The sequence below is a fragment of the Dioscorea cayenensis genome, chromosome 8 (assembly GCF_009730915.1).
Source record: "Dioscorea cayenensis subsp. rotundata cultivar TDr96_F1 chromosome 8, TDr96_F1_v2_PseudoChromosome.rev07_lg8_w22 25.fasta, whole genome shotgun sequence".
Classification (NCBI taxonomy): domain Eukaryota; kingdom Viridiplantae; phylum Streptophyta; class Magnoliopsida; order Dioscoreales; family Dioscoreaceae; genus Dioscorea; species Dioscorea cayenensis.
In genome coordinates this window covers 2,613,557-2,631,352 of record NC_052478.1, presented here as the reverse complement: position 1 = coordinate 2,631,352, position 17,796 = coordinate 2,613,557, and the positions used below count along the sequence as shown (strand labels likewise).

The following is a 17,796-nucleotide window of genomic DNA, read 5'->3' as shown; positions in this document are numbered from 1 at the left end:
ACATAACTCTTAACCAAGCTTTTTCACAAACAATGAAAAACAAATAGTGGTTGTGTGCTGCTAGTTCCAACATCTCCACTCTCACTTGCTCTGTCGAAACTTATACACGCCCATGTCTTTCATAGCGGCATATATAGCCGCTCATCTTGGCACAATGAAAAGCAATTATAAAGTTTTAGAGGGGCCTATAAGCTAGAAACTCAAATAAAGTATGTAAATAAACAAAGCTTGAACTAGTAAGATATCATAGCAATGAATATAATTGTGATGGACCCAATATAAAGAAAAGAAAAAAGAAATGAGACATGGAACATGAACCAAAATAATAATTTTTCTTTGGCATCTGCATGAGTTGGCCATGGCTGAGTTTAATGCTTGATGCTGAGACCCATTCCATTCCATGTGGGCATTGAAAGGCATGGAGAGTTTCTCATCTTTTCCAATTTAATGCCAGCTCTTGTTTCTAGTTTATCAAAATGGCCCCAGATCCAAAGCATACCTCCTCTTCTTCCCATTTATCCCTGTTACTGTGTCCTATGATGTCCCTGATTCCATTTTATTAGTCTTCTCATTATTGCCCATCAGTTTTGACAAGTAAAGGTGAGATCTTTCTTCAAAATTCCATCTTTGGGAAGCTTGTTTTAAGATAAAGGAGAGAGCTTGTGATGTTTGTTTAGTTTTACCAATGTCTATGCCAAGAAGCTTATGGCACCACACAAATGGTTTTTGTATCTTTTGACAGCTAAAGGAGAGAGCTTTGAACCTTTCAATCTCTTAACCTGTTGGTGTGGTGAAAGCTTGGCTTCATGCCATTAGTGTTGAGTCTTTTGAAAAACTAAAGAAGAGATCTTGTGGTTGAGTGTGGCTTTAGTCTTCTTCTTTTTGAGTGTTGCTTGGAATGTTCATTTACATGTTTTTTTTTTCAGTCTGTTGCTTTGTTAATCTCTTAATCTTCATTGCAAGCACTGAGTTGGCCTTGAGTCTCTGACAGCAGGGCAAGTGCTTGTGTCTGCTTTAACAGCACTCCACACACACACACACACAGACTCTCTGTCTCTCTCTCTCTGTCTGTCTCTCTCTTTTTTACTGTCCACATTCCATAAACTTGTCCTTGCATTCATTTCACTTGCCTTTACCCAGAAGAACTGTTGGGTGTAGCATTTGGGAGGTTTGAGATGAGGTAGGAGCACTCACTATCAATATCACTCTCCTTTCTTTTGTCCTTTAAATGTGCTGATTCTTGATTCCCTTGTCATGCTTCTGTAGAAGGATTGATTGTATTTGAGTTTTGTATGTTCTTGTGGAGATTGAATCAGTGAAACTTCTCTCATTTCCTTCAAATCTCTTGAACAAAAGAGGAAGTCACAATGAGGGATTTCCCTTCTTGTTTTGGTGAAAATGGAGTTCAGGTTGCTGATTCCTCCTCAAGCTCAAACAAGACTGCTCAGAACCTTGTAGCATGCCTCTACCAAGCACAACTCTCTGGCCACAGTTGCATAATCACTGTCACTTGGAGCAAGAGCTTAATGGGGCAAGCTCTCAGTGTTGCCATTGATGATGCCACCAATCAATGCATCTGCAAAGTGGATATCAAGCCATGGTTGTTCTCCAAAAGGAAAGGGTCTAAGAGCTTTGGGGGAGACAATGCCAAAGCAGACATTTATTGGGACCTCTCTGCTGCCAAATTTGGTTCTGGTCCTGAACCATTGGAAAATTTCTATGTTGCTGTTACCTTTGATTTTGAGATGGTTCTCTTGATTGGTGATCTTACTAAAGAGGCTTATCGGAAAACCAATGCTTGCCCACCGCCTTCGAATGCTGTGTTCATCGCTAAGCGAGAGCATGTTTTCGGTAAGAAGTTATACTGCACAAAGGCGCAATTTTGCGACAATGGCCAAGTTCATGATATTATTATTGATTGTGAGACTTTAGGACTCAAAGATCCTTGTCTGGAGATTCGAATCGATAAGAAGAGAGTAATGCAGGTGAAGAGATTATCTTGGAAGTTCAGGGGAAATCAGACAATTGTTGTTGATGGTCTTCCTGTTGAGGTGTTTTGGGATGTGCATAATTGGTTATTTGGTATGCCTACTGGTAATGCTGTGTTTATGTTCCAGACTTGCTTGTCGACCAATAAACTGTTACCGGTGTCTTGTTCGCAAGTAATTCGGGAATCTCAGTTGCAAGGCCTTGCTTTTTCATTGATTTTGCATGCATGGAGGAATGAGTAGGTGTTTGCATAACACCAGAGGATATCTTTTACTTCCTCTTCATCTTCGAGTGCTAACAGAATACCTCTAGTGAGTGAGTGAGTTTGTTTTCAATTTTCCAGATGATATATCCATTGTTTCTTCTTCTTTTTCTTCTTGTTTTGTTGTTCCTTGATAAATTTGATTTGTTTGAATAGATTGAAAACTCCTGGTTTTTCTTCTGCATTGTATGTAGGATTTGATTTGTATAAATATAAAATTTCTGAGGATGATGATGCATGAACGTTTGATTCTCTTCATTTGTTTCTTGACTGACCTGCATTCTAATCAGTAAAGCCATTGTTTGGCAATTTATGTGAGCAAAGCAAACAAGTTTACTAATTTAGAGGCCGGTTCTTCGACATTTATTTTCATTGTTCTTCATTGCATGTTTTCAGATTCCTTTAATAGACAATTAGATTTGTTCTCGCAACGATTATATACTAACTAAAACAAACATGAACAGAATTTGAATACGAAACATGCACTGCTATTGCAACATGAAACTTCTATCAAACCGATACTTTAAACGCCATTAACGATACATTGAAATTGCTGTTTGACAAACCAAATATATGAAACTTGTTCTTAATTACATTCTAACTGGCTCATTTCTGCAGTTTGGATAAGTAAATACCTGAAAATAGTTCTTAATTGCACTCCTCTTTCCTCCATGCTATTAAAATTGCAGATTTGATTTCTCTTCTCTTGAAACTTACAAGCTTCAATGCAGTAGGTGTGTATTGTTCATCTTTTTAATAGATTTATTTCTTCGAATTCAAGTTCATGAAATCACTACTTCAGACATTTCATGTCAATCACCAAACCTTTATCTTTGTTTTGGCAAAACCTCATCACCTATATTTTAACCACCATTTCATTGTCTGTTGCATTCAAAAATTGTTGGTGAAATTATATACTTATCATCATCCAATGATTCGAAGTTTAATTGCGACATAACTCATTCTATCAATCATCGTCATTTGGATCAATCACCAAAATTTTCTGTTCTTTTCTATGTAAAACAAGAAGATTATCAAATTTTATTAAAATTTTCATCTTATTTGTTCTTGGAGATTCATGAATCTTATAAAGTATCAATGTATCAGAATATTACCAATAGGATTAGTCCAAATGATAGAAACTTGAATCCAGTAGGTCTGAACATTCACTCCGAATTCAAATCCCAGTATATAAAAAACATTAGCTGAGAAAGATCTATTCTTTAATATGGCTCTCCGTACCTCACTCTCGACTAGTTTAATTGTGTATTGATAATGTCCGCAAATAACTCCTTATATTATTTGAAATTTGTGAATCCATTAGCTCTCACATTTTCTTTTCTATTGGTTTTTATATATATATATATATATATAATCTCATTAGTTCACCTTAATATAATAGATAGATAACTATGCTACAACAAACACTAGATTATAAATAATAATAATAATAAAATTATTGGAGTAATTAAAATGGAATACTTGCATTAGTGGAGCATTTCATCCTCCACTCAACAAAGCTTGATGGTTGACAAATCACCCTAACGTTTATATGAGAAAAATTAATTACAAAATTATAATTAGATATAATACATGTTTTTTGCAAGAGTGATTAACTTAAATAAATACATAAATGCAATTTAATATTTATTTAATAACAAAGACTTTTCTTCATGTCATTGTTTAACTAAACTAAATAATACTCAATATTCTAAACAATTAATTACTAAGCCCATTAACTCTTAATCCCACCATTTGAAGCTAATTAAAATAATTATTTAAATTTTTGTCAGAAGTTTGAGAACAAGTTGAAATATAAAAATTATTTTTAAAAATAAAAATAAAATAAACTTTAGTTTTTATTTTGATTAACTTGCCGACGATGACTAATAATGCTAATGTTGGATGGCGAAATATCAATGTCTTTGTCTTAATTAACTTTGAATAGAAAGGATCTCCATGCTAGAGACCCTTGGTCTTTTTTTTTCTTCTAAAAATAAATAAATAAATAAAACATTAAAAATAAGAAAATAAACCAACCCCCTTCTTATATATTAACCTTTGAATTTTTATTTGATTGAAAATAAGAATATTATTATTAATATTAATAATAATAATAATATTATTATTATTGTGGTTATATGCTAATAAAAAAATATTAAAATTATATGATTAATTTTTCTTCTTGAATTTTTTTTTTAAAATAATATTGGAAAAGAAGGCTCAACTAAACTTGTCACAAATTAATTAATGAATGAAATTGGGGGGGTTCAATCAGACATAAAATTTAAATTAACTTTTGTGGACTTCCTCATTGCAAGCATTTATTAAAAAAAATTGAAAAGCAACATTTCAACGCCAACCAAATTTTTTTTAAAATTCATAATCATGCTTGCTTTGAGTTAGAGATGTTATAAATGTTCTCTGTTTAATCTCTACCTAATATTGTTGAAAAATAAATAAATAAATAAATAATTCTATCTGATTTTTTATGAGAATTGTACCATATGAATAAACATGTTTCATTTTGTCATGTGATTAATAAATACGTTATATCAAAACATTAAATGAGAAAATCTAATGAAAACTCAATGATATCATTCAATTATTGAAAGAAATCATGTTAGTCCCTGGATTATAGAATTTAATTCAGTTTACTCCTCTATCAATCATAAGCAAATGTGAATACATAGATAGATGCAATATTTTACTTTAAAAAATAATAATAATTACACTTAAGTATAACAAGATTAATAAAGAGAATGATATAAATTCTATCAATGGTGTAGGTGGGAAAGAAAATAACAAGTAAACAAAAATAATGATTACATCCATAGAAATAATCACTAGGGAGGAATCATCCATCTTTGGTGACACTAGAGTAAATGAAAGTAAAAACTAGTTTCGATATTGGGCGCTATTTCACTATTATCAATAGTGAAAAAAAATTACAAAAATTGAAACTTTTAGAGATGGAAATTTTTTAAATTATTATTTTTTTAATTGGGGTTGGAGATATCTATAAAATAAATATATGATTAATTTTGATAATAATCAAAATAAATTTGAGAGAAGAGCAATAATTTCACCTTATGTTTTTTCCTATATAATTAATTCAGAGTATATAAATTCAAAAATAATGAAAAAACTTCGCTAAAAGAAATTCCAGTGGCATTCATATAAATATTTTTCAATTGAGAAAAAAAAACAAACAAAGAATGACGGTCACTTTACATATAATTATAACTCAAGGCGACAAGCGCCTAATCAAGGAGCGGGCACGTGGGGGAACCACACTCTACGTCACAATACCCTCACCTTGCGTTGGGTAAGGATCGAACTAGAAGAGTCATACTCTACTTAAGATGAAAGCTCTACGCAAAGGACCGGGTGTCAATTGACCCAAAGACCATCGGTGAAAAATCCAACTTCAAAACAAATCAAAACCAAAACCAACCCAAAGTTTAAAAATCAAACACAACCCAAATAAATAAAATGGTTAAGGCTTAACAAAGAGAGAGAGAGAGAGAGAGAGAGAGTGGTGAAAGGAGAGCTTGTAAAAGAAGGGAGAAAGGTGGACAATGACCTTGCACCAATAAGATATATGGGACCCCATGATTGGCCTTCAGAGAAACATAATAGAGAAACAAAGGAAGAGGAATAGTGAAATAGACTTCACCCTTTGCCTAAGCAACCAACTCTCTTTCTCTCTCTTTTTCCACTTCTACCACCTATTTCCTCTTCTCCTCCATCATCTCTAACCCAATGAACTCTTCTTAACTCCTCCTCTTTCATCCCTTCCATGGGGTGGCTCCATTCCCTCTTCTCTCCTCTCAAGAGGCTTTGGTTTCGCATGCATTCTGCTCACAAGAAGAGTACATTATATTAATCTTCTCCTCTTTCTTCTTCTTCTTCTTGTTGTTCTTTGTTTGTGTTCTTGTTCTTGTATGCATTGCTTCTTTGTATTTTGTATGAATACATGCATGCATTGTTATATGATCAAATGAGACTGATGAGGATTTTTGTTTGTTTGTTTGTTTGTTTGTTTTGTGGTTTTGAAAGGTAGAGGGATATACATATTGTATGAGGATGTGAAGTCATGTCAATATGAAGATGTGCACATCTTATGGTCTATACTTGTTGAGTCTCACTCTCCGGCCTTGCCTTTGCCACCACCACCACCACCACCACCACCACCATCATCATCATCATCAAGATCAACAACAACAACAAGAAGAAGAAGAAGCAAATGATCATGTACATATATCTTATTATATATCATGCATGTAACTTAATTATACATAAACACACACACACATGTACACTTAGGAGTACTCTCTCATATGTTATGTATAATGTATATATGAAGAGTTCTCTTGTTTTTCTTTGATAAGCTTTGTCTTTTTAACTTTTGTTTACAATATTGAGTGAGTGAGTGAGTGAGTGAGTGATTGAATGAGACTTTTGTACATATAGAATGGAATAGACGTGAAGGAAAAGGGGACAAATTTGGTAGGATATGTATATATATATATATATATATATAAATGTGAGCTCCTTTGAAGTTTAGTTTTGGGTGGTTGGTCTTCATCTTCATCTTTGTTGTTGAGAGAGTAGTGGGTATTTCATTTTCATGGTGTTTAGTCATTGTTTAAATATGGTGAATGTGAATGCTTAACTAAGTCAATATTGATTATTAATGATCCTAATTAATTATAACAAACACGTAAAAATAATATATATATATATATATTGTACACAATAAAGTGATTGACACGTACATGCATAATATATTATTATCATCACTAATAAATATATTTGGTAAGATTTTATTACTATATTGAAAGGAAACATGGGAATTGTTTTGATGGTAGTTGGAGAGAGTGTTAAGTAAGAGACACACAAAGACAAGTCTAGAACACTAATAAATTTACACTCAATTGTCACCATCTCTCATTTCACTTATTAGAAAAGTAATGGACAATATAAAGGAAAGGAGGACACCAAAGTCTTTGCATGCTCATGATAATTTCATGGAATGCATGGGATGATGATTGGTCTTGCCGACACGATAATTTTTTTTTTTAATCATGTTATAAAAAATTTTAATTGTATAATTATATCTAAAAATATCTTTAATTAAGTACTCCTATATCCCTTTGATACCATATATATATATATATGTATAAATATTTTTTTAATATTGTTTGTAAATTTTAATTGGCTTGAGGCCCGGCCCAACACCGCTTTCACAGCCATGTGCTTTGGCCCACTGGCCAAAGATTTTGGGCCGTTTGTATTTTTCCCAATTTAAATAATTCTAACGTTGTTTTAAAATTGTTAAAAAAAATTAAATTATAAATATAAAAAATTTAGTTTTCCAATTGAAAAAAAAGGAATATAAATAAATAAATAAATAGTGAAGGTTTCCTATGGAATCAAATGACTAATGCATGAGGCTTTTTATTAGTATATCCAAAAATAAAATAAAAATAAAATTGCAAGATGAAATTCAAAATAAAAATAATTAAAAAAAATTTATGCTTGGATGCGTCAACAAATCCCTCATTTAACTTCTTATCACCAAATAATTATATATAAGTGCAATTGAGAACATGTGAAAACGAAAAACTAAACTTCTTCTACTAGATTGACCAAAGGATATAGGTGAATTAACCGGTATTCTTGTATTTACCAGGATCGCTCATATCAAGATGAGACTCTAAAAATTCTAAATTTTTAACAGGATTTGAACTCCGAAATTTTTGAATGTCCCACACTAGTATATTTCCCAATATGACTGGGCCTTCAACCTTAGACCAAATAATTATTTTTATTTGATAAAATATTTTTTTAAGCATAAGTAATTTTTAATAAACATATAAATATCACTTCTTTCATATGAGTATATAAATATAATTATTTTTTTTAACAGGGGTAGGAACGCAAACTTCCACACATTGGTGTGGTTTCACTGCTAAATGCTCTGAATTCAAGCGATGATCTTGTCCTCGCTTCCATGGCGATCCCATCCCTCCGGCCATGCTCTCATCCCCCCTTATCACGGCTCAGGCTTCTTCTTCATCGGCCGGCGGTTGCGTTCCTCTGATAATGTGCTGAGGCGTCTGATATGAACGGCGGTGGTGATCTTCTCTTTCGCTTCTACTGCCACTCTTTGTTATCACTATTTCTTTTATGCTGTTAAATTGAGGATGATTTTTTTAGTCTATGTATTTGTGAGAAAAAGATGAGATTTTTTTGCTGTGGTTGTGGATTTTTACTTGTATTTGATTCATTCTTGTTGATTATTTGACAATTGTGAACTTATTTCCATTTTTGTTGGATTAGATGTTGTTGGTTCAATGTGTTCGTTTTCAAATAGTTTGAGTTCATCATGGATTAGGGTTCCATTTCATGGGAGGAGTATGTGGAGAGTTTGTTTTAGGAAAGAAGGGAACTTGAATGGTTGTAAAGGTTTGTCTTTTGAGAAACAATATGGATCATTGATCAAACCAGTTGTTAATGCTGAGCTGAATGGCTTGCTTCAGCTTCCCAGTGAGGATAATGCTGGGAACTCTGATTTTGGGGTTGATTCGGGCTGTTCTGGTGATCATTCTTTTGATGTAGATGATATGGAAAGGCTGAGAAGAAGGAAGATATCAGAAGCAAATAAAGGGAAAGTTCCATGGAACAAGGGCAGGAAACATAGTGCAGGTGGGGAATTAAGAATATGATCATTTGACAGTATTTGTGTTTCAAGTATATATGTTGCTCTGATTGAGTTTGTTTCTTGATTTCTGGGACATGAAATGCATACAGAAACCATTCGGCGGATCCGTGAAAGGACTAAGATTGCAATGCAAGACCCCAAGGTGATGTCATGTAAGAATAACACCCATTTTCTCTAATGGAAACTTATTGGTTGTGAATTGTTAGAAATTTATGCAATGCATGAACACTCAATACTCGTCCCTTGGGCCTGAAAACTATTATTGATTGATTGGATGAATAAATGTTTCACAGCCCATTTAAATCTATTATGGAACTTTAGCTGATAATCTTAGTTATGTATTATGCTATATAGGCCAAAAGTTTTATCAAATTTAGTTTTCAAAAACTAGCAAAAATCAAAGTTTCCTTTGACAGGAGCCAGATGCAGTTCCACTTTGGTGAATGCCCATGTCTGTACATGCAGATTCTTGTTAACTGTTCTTTATCTAGTAGTCTATCTTTTATCAACAGGTTGATAATTTTTATATATTGTCTACCTATCTCCTTGATGCTACAGGTAGCTGAGTTAATTATTATTGATTAGATGTTGTTAAGTGCTAAGAACTTTGGAATTATTCTTCTTATATGCTAGTCTAGTGGGTTCTCACAGTGAGCTTGACATGCAGGTTAAAATGAAGTTAACAAACTTGGGGCATCCTCAGAGGTAAGTTGCACTCAATTTTACTGGCTAATTTTTCCTGTTAAAGTACTTATCAAACAAAGTTCCTTGGATGGATACTTCTGCTTCAAATATTTTTTTTTTCTTGATGAGTTATAATTCTGCAGAACTTTATTATTCATTGGGCGAATCATAATTTGTGACTTTTCCTCTGCTTCCGCTGTGTTCAGTAATTGTTTCTGTAGATGCTAAGATCCTTGGTACAATTTTAGTTTAAACTTGTAGCTGTAGCTGCTCTTTTATTGCCATGTAGTGAGGAGACAAGAGTTAAAATTGGTATAGGAATTCGACAAGGTTGGCAACGGCGCCGTAGAAGGTTTCAGGTCCAAGAGAAGTGCTTCTTTGAATGGCAGAATATTATTGCAGAATCATCTAGGATAGGTTGTGTTGGTGAACAAGAAGTGCAATGGAATTCATATGAGATCTTGAAGGAACAACTCAACCAAGAGTGGTTGAAGAGCATTGAGAAGAGGAAAACCAGGCCAAAAGGAAGCAGAAGAGCTCCCAAATCCCTTGAGCAGCGGAGGAAGATATCATTGGCCATAGCTGCCAAATGGGCAGATCAAGTGAGTGTATGCATACATTATCTGTTTTTCTGCACCTGGTGATATGAGATATGATCATATCATCACATCATCATCATCATGTTCTTTCTATTTTGTATGACCAGGGATACCGTGAGCGAGTTTGCTTGGCACTGGCTAGATATCATGGAAAATCTATTGGAGCTCTAACGAAACCAAGGAAAAACTCATCTGGTGGAATTCAATCTCAGGGAGAGGGGCGAAAAACAAAGAAAGCTATGAAGTTGACTGAGAAAGTAGACAATGTGACAACAGAAACCAAAGGAGTGACATTTAGAAATACTAAAAATACTCCCCTTTCTTATACAGATCTGTTATCAGATTTCAAGCTGGCGTTTATAAAGCAAATAAAAGTGAAAAGGGAAGCAATGGAAAATCAAAAGAAACATGCTCTCGCAAGAGCAAAGTAAGCTGATTGATTTCTCTTATGAAACAACTGACAATATGCAACTGAATACTCATAACATTAAACTTAATACATTTAACGTTTCTCTGATTGATCAGGCTATTGATTACGGAAGCTGAAAAAGCTGCCGACGCCCTTGAACTGTTTGCAGAAAAGAGCCCTTCTGCCTTTGCTGCACTTATGGAAGCCAGGAAGATGGTTGCCGAGGCTAAGCGAACAATTGGAAGTGTAGACATCAGGGAGTTGAATACTCAGGCCAATGGACATGATGCTGAAAACCTCTTGTCGAACGAAAATTTGTATGAATTCTCCAGTTTTGACAACTCCTTACGAGAGCCAGAAAATGCAGGACAAATAGCAGATGCAGTGAATGATTTACGTTTCAAAGCTGCTCCTGCGAAAAACACGAAAAAATGGGTGCAGGGAAAGCTTGTTGAAGTTCAAGAAGATTAAGAAAAGCTCAAATGTGAACTGCAAACGTACAATTTGATAGTTTAGCCTGTTTGCTAACTTTTGTCCTTTGTATATATCACTTCTAACATCTTTGAAACTGCATGATAAATTGCAAAATGAATTAGGTTTTGGTCCATCAGAGAAACTCTATACTGGATGGCTACTGAATTGTAATATTGTGTACTTGGATGGCATCCGATATTCAGAGCTTAATTCATGCACCCTTGTGAAATTCTATAATAATTCTTTAATGTTTACCATTTATATTTTTATATATAAATAGGCCGTGTTTTCTATGAACATCCGTAGAATTCAATTTTACAGTTTGTGCATAGCTCTTTGTAAACAGTGATTGCTATGAATAATTATATAGTAAAAAAGGATATATAGTCATTTAACAAAATCAATAAACACTTAACTACTTATTCTTCATGTATAATTTATGTTACTAATTTTTTAGGAAGTCACCAAACTTTAACTTATTATCACTTCAATCATCCAATTTCAAAACATATCAACGTGGTTACTCAAATTCTAATTCACATCACCGGGAAGTCACCCGTGGCTTTCCGGCCCAAATTAGTCTACGTGGCCTGCCGAAAAAACTAAGGTGGTTTTTTTAATCCACATTGTCACACTTACCTAGCCGCCAAAGATGGGATTAAGACACGTGGCGAGAACATCAACACCTTTCCCCTTCGTTCTTCTTCTTCTTCTTCTTCTTCTTCTTATTTCTTCTTCTCCACATTGTTCTTCTTCTTCTTACCACCATCGTTCGCTTTCTTCTTCTTGCCTCCCATTTTCTGGAGAGGTTCAGCGTGGAGTGGACTGTCTTTAATGGTGATCGGAAGGAAGCAGAGGAAGGGTTTAGTCGCACACGATGTCCTTCAACTGGGAGATCCAACAAGCCAGGGAAGGAGCCGCCTGAGTATTGTAAGGAAACCCCAGCTTTACTTATGGTTTCACTTTTTGGTTTTGTAGCATTGCATTCTTTTATAGATTATCAGTTAGGGTTTGAAAAAAACTGGCTCCAATTCGAAGTACTAATAGAATTCCTGTCTTGATACATCAAGGAAGACATAAAGACAATGAAGACAGATCCAAAGAAGGAGATCTCATTAATAGGAAGACGAATTGGGTTCCCCCCAGGTGGTACCAATAGTGGAGTTGGTAAACATACAAGGAAGTGATAACTATGCAAAAAAATTTTTTAAGATATTTTGTATTTTGTCATGTTTGGCTGCAGATTTTTGTAAGCAATGAGATGCATTCATCTAAATGCAGTTATGAAATTTTGTAAATGCAGTTATGTAGTTTTGTGATGCACTCATCTAAAACTAAAAACATTCTTTATAAATGCAAATATCATTATGGAAAACAATGTAAATGCAGTTATGTAATTATATGAATGAAAATTAATCTATTTTGTGGTTTTTCATTCAGATTGTTGTAATCTTCCAATCTCCAGAATATGTGAAATTTATTATGGAAGACATTGTAAATGCAGTTATGTATTAAGTTAAGGAGTTTCCAGGGTTGGTTATTAAGAAATTTAAACTACACATGTGAATGAAATTTACTACCATTGAATAAGTAAACTACACATGTGAATAAAAATTAATCTATTTTATGGATTTTTTTCAATCAGTTTTGTATGTTATGCAGAAATTTACATTATCTTTCAATCACTTGAAAGTTACTACCATTGATAAGTAGTACTCACGGTCTTAGATGCTCAAATGACATGAATTGTGATATTTGAAAATAAATATTACAATCAACTCAAACAAATATAACAATCCAGAATATCACAATCCTGTATACTCACAATTACAACCATTAATTAGTAATTACAATCAACCGAAAAGAATACAATCAACTCCATATTGACAATCAAATTTTGAAGACATCAATCAACAAAAAAGAAAACTATCTTCCACTAGGTCCTAGGGCATGTCTCTTTGTTGGAGGAGAAAAAGAGGAAGCTTCAACACGTAGTGTTTCCTTTCCTCCTAATCACCATTACAGACAGTCCACGCTGTAACTCTTGTAGACAATGGCGAGCAGAAGAAGGCAAACAGTGGTGAGAAGAAGGAGATGAAGAATGCGGAGAAGAAGAACCCAGAAGACGAAAAAGAAGGAAAAACGGGGAAAGATGTTGATATGGCAATCAAGTGTCCAGTGAAATTCAAGAAATCTTAATATAATGACGTAGATAGGCCACATAAGCATGATGATGTGGATTAAAAAAGCCACCTCAGTTTTTCCGGCAGCCACGTAGACTAATTTGGGCCGGAAAGCCTTGGGTGACTGCCCGATGATGTGAATTAGAATTTGAGTGACCACTTTGATACATTTTGAAGTTGGGATGACCGAAGTGATAATTAGTCAAAGTTTTGGTGACTTTCTGAAAAATTAACCCGTTTATGCACTGATATCTTTCTATTTTTATCTTTTTGCTAACTGCAGATGTTTTTCGAACGTCATAAAACATCCGATAGTTTATGGGTGATATTTTACGAAATTCATAAAACGTCTGCAGTTAATGAAAATTTTATTTTATTTTCCTTCTAACAAAAAAACAGATATGAATCTCTCCTGAATAATAATAATAACATCCAGGCAAAAAGTTTCTGTGATTGTGCACATTAAAATACAATCCAATATTAAACTTGTTAAAATGGGTTGGCATGTGGGACTTCGGACTTGACCTAATTCGCCACGCATTCTAGGTATAATTTTTTTTTTTTTAAATTCGCCACGCATTCTAGGTATAATTTTTTAATATGTTTTATTTATATATATATAAAAAATAAAATAGTGAGTTGATGAGAAGAGAAAATATCTTGTACTAATCTAGTACAGTTGGTTTGGCAGGTCACCAATGAAATTGATCTAACCGCGTACTTCTGGACTCGGTTCAACGTGGTCGGGTCCCATGCGAATCTAACCTAATCAAGGGGACCTAACTCTGAACTCCCCCACCATTCATTAAATTAAATCCATGTAAGTAAATAAACAAATGTTTTATTATATGATTTTTAATTTAAAAAAAAAAGGCAATCATAGAATAGTAAATAATTATTGTCTTATTTATATATCTAAGAAAAAATTGTTTGTTACTAAAATTTTATATTTTAAAACTGATAAAACCCTTCTTAACTTTTTTTAATTTGTTCATCTTGCCGTAAGAAAGAATTTTTGTATTCTTATATTTTTATTTTATTTTTTCAGTCTTTATATGTGGTATAAATAAATAAATAATAACTATTTGTAAAAATAAAATATATAACTATATATTTATTTTACTATTATTTGTACTTACTATGTTCCTTGTTTTAAATCTTTGAATTACGTATACTTACTTGCTCTAGTTTTAATAAATTTATGGTTTATTTATTCTATAAAAAAAAAATCAAATATCTCTTTATATATATATAATCTCTGTATTTATCTTTTAAATCTTGTAAATCATCCTAAGCTTTTACATTTTTAATAAAGTAACGTGAAGGAACAGAATTCATATAGCTAATTTTAAATAGTTAATATTAACCGTTTGTTATATTTATATATAAATATATACACATATTAGACTTAGTGCAATGCCACTTAAATTGTTTAATTGAGAATTTTTCAAGGCTTTGAAGTTCATATGAACAAAAGCTTGAAAGGATGTATTCCCCTATCACTATTTCTCCATTTTTGACAACTTCTAAGCTTTTTTTTTTGACACTAATAGCAACAGCTATAACAAAATATGACAACTTCTAAGCTTGATCATGAGCCTTTTGTTGAAAGGATTTAGCCTCTATCAGTTTGTCTCCATTTTTGACAACTTATGAGGTTGAAACTAAGCCTTTTGTTGAATCTACCAACCCTTTAATTTGATTTTCTTAGGATGAATATGTCATGCCATTGAATTTAGTGCATATCATACTTCAGTAATTCTTTGTTTTACACTTTAAGGGTTAAAAAAAAAAAACTACAAAACTTCATCTAGAACCAGTAATATTCCTACAAAAAAAAAAGTTTACCATAAATGTGAAACATGGACTCTGATATATGCATCTCAAACATACAATATTAATAGTTAGTGATATGTACTTGATATAAGACTAAAGACCAAAGTTGGGTGAAGAAAGGTTGTATATCCATGTCTGCCCTTTGGTCTTGTCCACTGTTGTTCTTCATATTCATTGCCTTCTCCTGCCTCAACTGAATCCTCTCTCTCTCTCTGTGGCTCTCTATATGGTAATCACTAATCAGAATGAATGGTGTTGAGTGTCCAGAGTTTGTGGAAGTAGATCCAACAGGGAGATATGGAAGGGTATATAGCAATTTGCAAACACTGATGATGAGTTAGTTCTTTGTAGTTTGTACAAATCTTTGATTTTGGGATTGTTCTTGTTGTTATGTCTGCAGTACAATGAGGTCCTTGGGAAAGGGTCTTCAAAAACAGTGTATGTTTTGATTTAGTTTTGCTGTTTATGTTTGTCTTGTTGTTTGTCTCTGATGTTGTTGAGATTTGTTTGCAGTTACAGAGGGTTTGATGAGTATGAAGGGATTGAGGTGGCATGGAATCAAGTGAGGCTCAATGACTTCCTTCAAAGTTCTGAGGATCTTGAGAGGCTTTATTGTGAGATCCACTTGTTGAAGAACCTCAATCATAAGAACATCATCAAGTTCTTCACCTCCTGGGTTGACATCTCCAACAGGAACATCAATTTTGTCACTGAGATCTTCACCTCTGGCACTCTAAGACAGTATGTGTTTCTCTAAAATGTCATCTTTCTTTGTGTTCTTACTCCAAAAAATGCAACCTTTCTTTGTGTTCTTGCTCCAAAATGCAATCTTTGTTTGTGATCTTATTCCAAAATGCAATCTTTGTTTGTGTTGTTGCTCCAAAATGCAATCTTTATTTGTGATCTTGCTCCAAAATACAATCTTTGTCAATGTTCTTTATTTAGAATTTCACTAGAATTTCATTAGAATTTCATCTTTGTTTGTGTTCTTCTTCCAAAATGGTGATCTTTTGTTAGGACTCTTGTTGATTAATTGTGATAGGTATAGGCAGAAGCACAAAAGGATTGGCATTAGAGCAGTGAAGCATTGGTGTTTACAAATCTTGAAAGGGCTTGTCTACCTTCACAGCCACGAACCACCCATAATTCACAGGGACCTCAAGTGTGACAACCTCTTCATCAATGGCAATCAAGGAGAGGTTAAGATCGGTGATCTCGGCCTTGCTGCCATTCTCCACAAGTCCAATGCTGTGCATTGTGTTGGTGAGACAAAAACCTTCGCCGATGTTTTGTAGGGAAAACGATTACGCACTTACTCTTAAACTATTTCCTCATTAGTAGGCACTCCGGAGTTCATGGCACCAGAGGTATATGAAGAAGAATACAATGAATTAGTTGATATATACTCTTTCGGAATGTGTGTGTTGGAGATGGTAACATTCGAGTACCCGTATAGTGAATGCACTCATCATGCTCAAATCTATAAGAAAGTCATCTCTGTAAGTGTTCCTTCTTATTATCATCGTCATCAAGATCATTGTTTCATTTAATGTCTTTTAATTCGGTAGGGAACAAAGCCGGAAGCTTTATGTAGAGTTAAGGATCCTGAAGTGAAGCAATTTATTGAGAAGTGCTTGGTTTCGGTTTCGCAGAGGCTTTCTGCAAGAGAGCTTTTGAATGATCCATTTCTTCGAGCTGAAGAGTTTAGTTTAATTCCAATTGTGAGGCAACCTTCTTTTTCTCGAGTTAAGACTAACAATGGCCATCGCTGCGTATCCGTATCGGCAATAGATAATGATGTTAAAACACATTGTTTCGACCTTTTCAATAGCCACGAGAATGAATCTTTTGGCAATGTGGATATCACCATCAATGGGAAAATGGAAGAGGATGGCGGCATCTTCTTGAGGCTTAGAATTGCCGACAAAGAAGGTAAAAGATACACTGAACTCTGCCTTTTGCTTTAAAGACTTGTTCATGCCTTTTCTTTATTCTGCAGGGAGAGTTCGGAATATATATTTTCCATTCGACATCGAAGCTGACACGGCATTGACTGTAGCTATGGAAATGGTAGCAGAGTTATGTATAACCGAGCACGATGTTACTAGAATTGCAGAATCTATAGATGGTGAGATATCTAAATTAGTGCCGGAGTGGAAACCCTGGTCCGGGAATTGAAGAGATGGCTACTACATTTCTCTTGTCAAAATTTATGTTACAACTACAGAACAAATTCTTCATCATTTGATTCATTTCTAGATTACCATTCTTTTGAATTTCAATGAATTATGTAATCAATGAAGAAGTAATTCACTACTTCATCAGTGATAATGTGCGTTGATGTATCATTCTCTTTTGTTCTCATCTTTGTATTAATTGATCTTTCTTCTTAACTGCAGTAATGTTTTGGCTGAAACTCTGCAGAAACAAACACTCATTTGGCAGTAATAATCAAGAGAAGGTGTGCTATGGTTTCCTTTATTTGTTAATAATTAAATAAAAGTTGGTGTGGTCCAATGATGCAGTGTCTCAAACCATGGATGCTTGAATTGAAGAAAAAAAGATCTCATGCTTTGTGATAAAAAGCACTTTGGGAATTTGATTCTTTATAGCTTTAGTTAGTGGAATCA

The 17,796-nt window shown here is 33.7% G+C and overlaps 3 protein-coding genes across 10 annotated transcripts; all 3 read left to right on the top strand.

Moving 5' to 3' along the window:
* The first annotated feature begins 310 nt into the window (after positions 1–310).
* On the top strand, positions 311–2,493 carry LOC120267942. 2 transcript variants are annotated; one of them, XM_039275621.1, is made up of 2 exons: positions 311–600; positions 743–2,493. In XM_039275621.1, exon 2 carries the CDS (start codon positions 1,368–1,370, stop codon positions 2,229–2,231), a length of 864 nt encoding a protein of 287 aa, XP_039131555.1. In that variant the 5' UTR covers positions 311–600; positions 743–1,367; the 3' UTR covers positions 2,232–2,493. The 2 variants fall into 2 exon arrangements, with proteins under 2 accessions (XP_039131555.1, XP_039131554.1); XM_039275620.1 differs by having other exon boundaries at positions 311–1,180; positions 1,267–2,493.
* Positions 2,494–8,203: 5,710 nt separating this feature from the next.
* LOC120266792 lies at positions 8,204–11,280 on the top strand. 7 transcript variants are annotated; one of them, XM_039274449.1, is made up of 8 exons: positions 8,204–8,391; positions 8,600–8,725; positions 8,800–8,965; positions 9,071–9,123; positions 9,649–9,686; positions 9,955–10,267; positions 10,372–10,691; positions 10,790–11,280. In XM_039274449.1, exons 2-8 carry the CDS (start codon positions 8,714–8,716, stop codon positions 11,142–11,144), a joined length of 1,257 nt encoding a protein of 418 aa, XP_039130383.1. In that variant the 5' UTR covers positions 8,204–8,391; positions 8,600–8,713; the 3' UTR covers positions 11,145–11,280. The 7 variants fall into 7 exon arrangements, with proteins under 7 accessions (XP_039130383.1, XP_039130382.1, XP_039130385.1 ...); XM_039274448.1 differs by having other exon boundaries at positions 8,204–8,394; positions 8,879–8,965; XM_039274451.1 differs by lacking the exon at positions 8,600–8,725 and having other exon boundaries at positions 8,879–8,965.
* Positions 11,281–15,254: 3,974 nt separating this feature from the next.
* LOC120266794 (probable serine/threonine-protein kinase WNK1) lies at positions 15,255–17,485 on the top strand. The gene is given in 8 exon segments (XM_039274453.1): positions 15,255–15,471; positions 15,567–15,604; positions 15,680–15,907; positions 16,209–16,429; positions 16,508–16,665; positions 16,735–17,098; positions 17,166–17,323; positions 17,325–17,485. Coding segments are annotated over 8 exon segments (1,317 nt in total). The 5' UTR covers positions 15,255–15,411; the 3' UTR covers positions 17,415–17,485.
* The last annotated feature ends 311 nt before the right edge of the window (positions 17,486–17,796 follow it).

What these genes read in the sequence shown, in the direction of transcription:
- LOC120267942 (XM_039275621.1), top strand. Translation starts at nt 1,368, where the DNA reads ATGAGGGATTTCCCTTCTTGTTTTGGTGAAAATGGAGTTCAGGTTGCT.
- LOC120266792 (XM_039274446.1), top strand. An exon ending in AACTTGGGGCATCCTCAGAG is followed by an intron (nt 9,687 to 9,954) that starts GTAAGTTGCACT and finishes ATTGCCATGTAG; the next exon opens with TGAGGAGACAAGAGTTAAAA. An exon ending in CTGCCAAATGGGCAGATCAA is followed by an intron (nt 10,268 to 10,371) that starts GTGAGTGTATGC and finishes TTGTATGACCAG; the next exon opens with GGATACCGTGAGCGAGTTTG.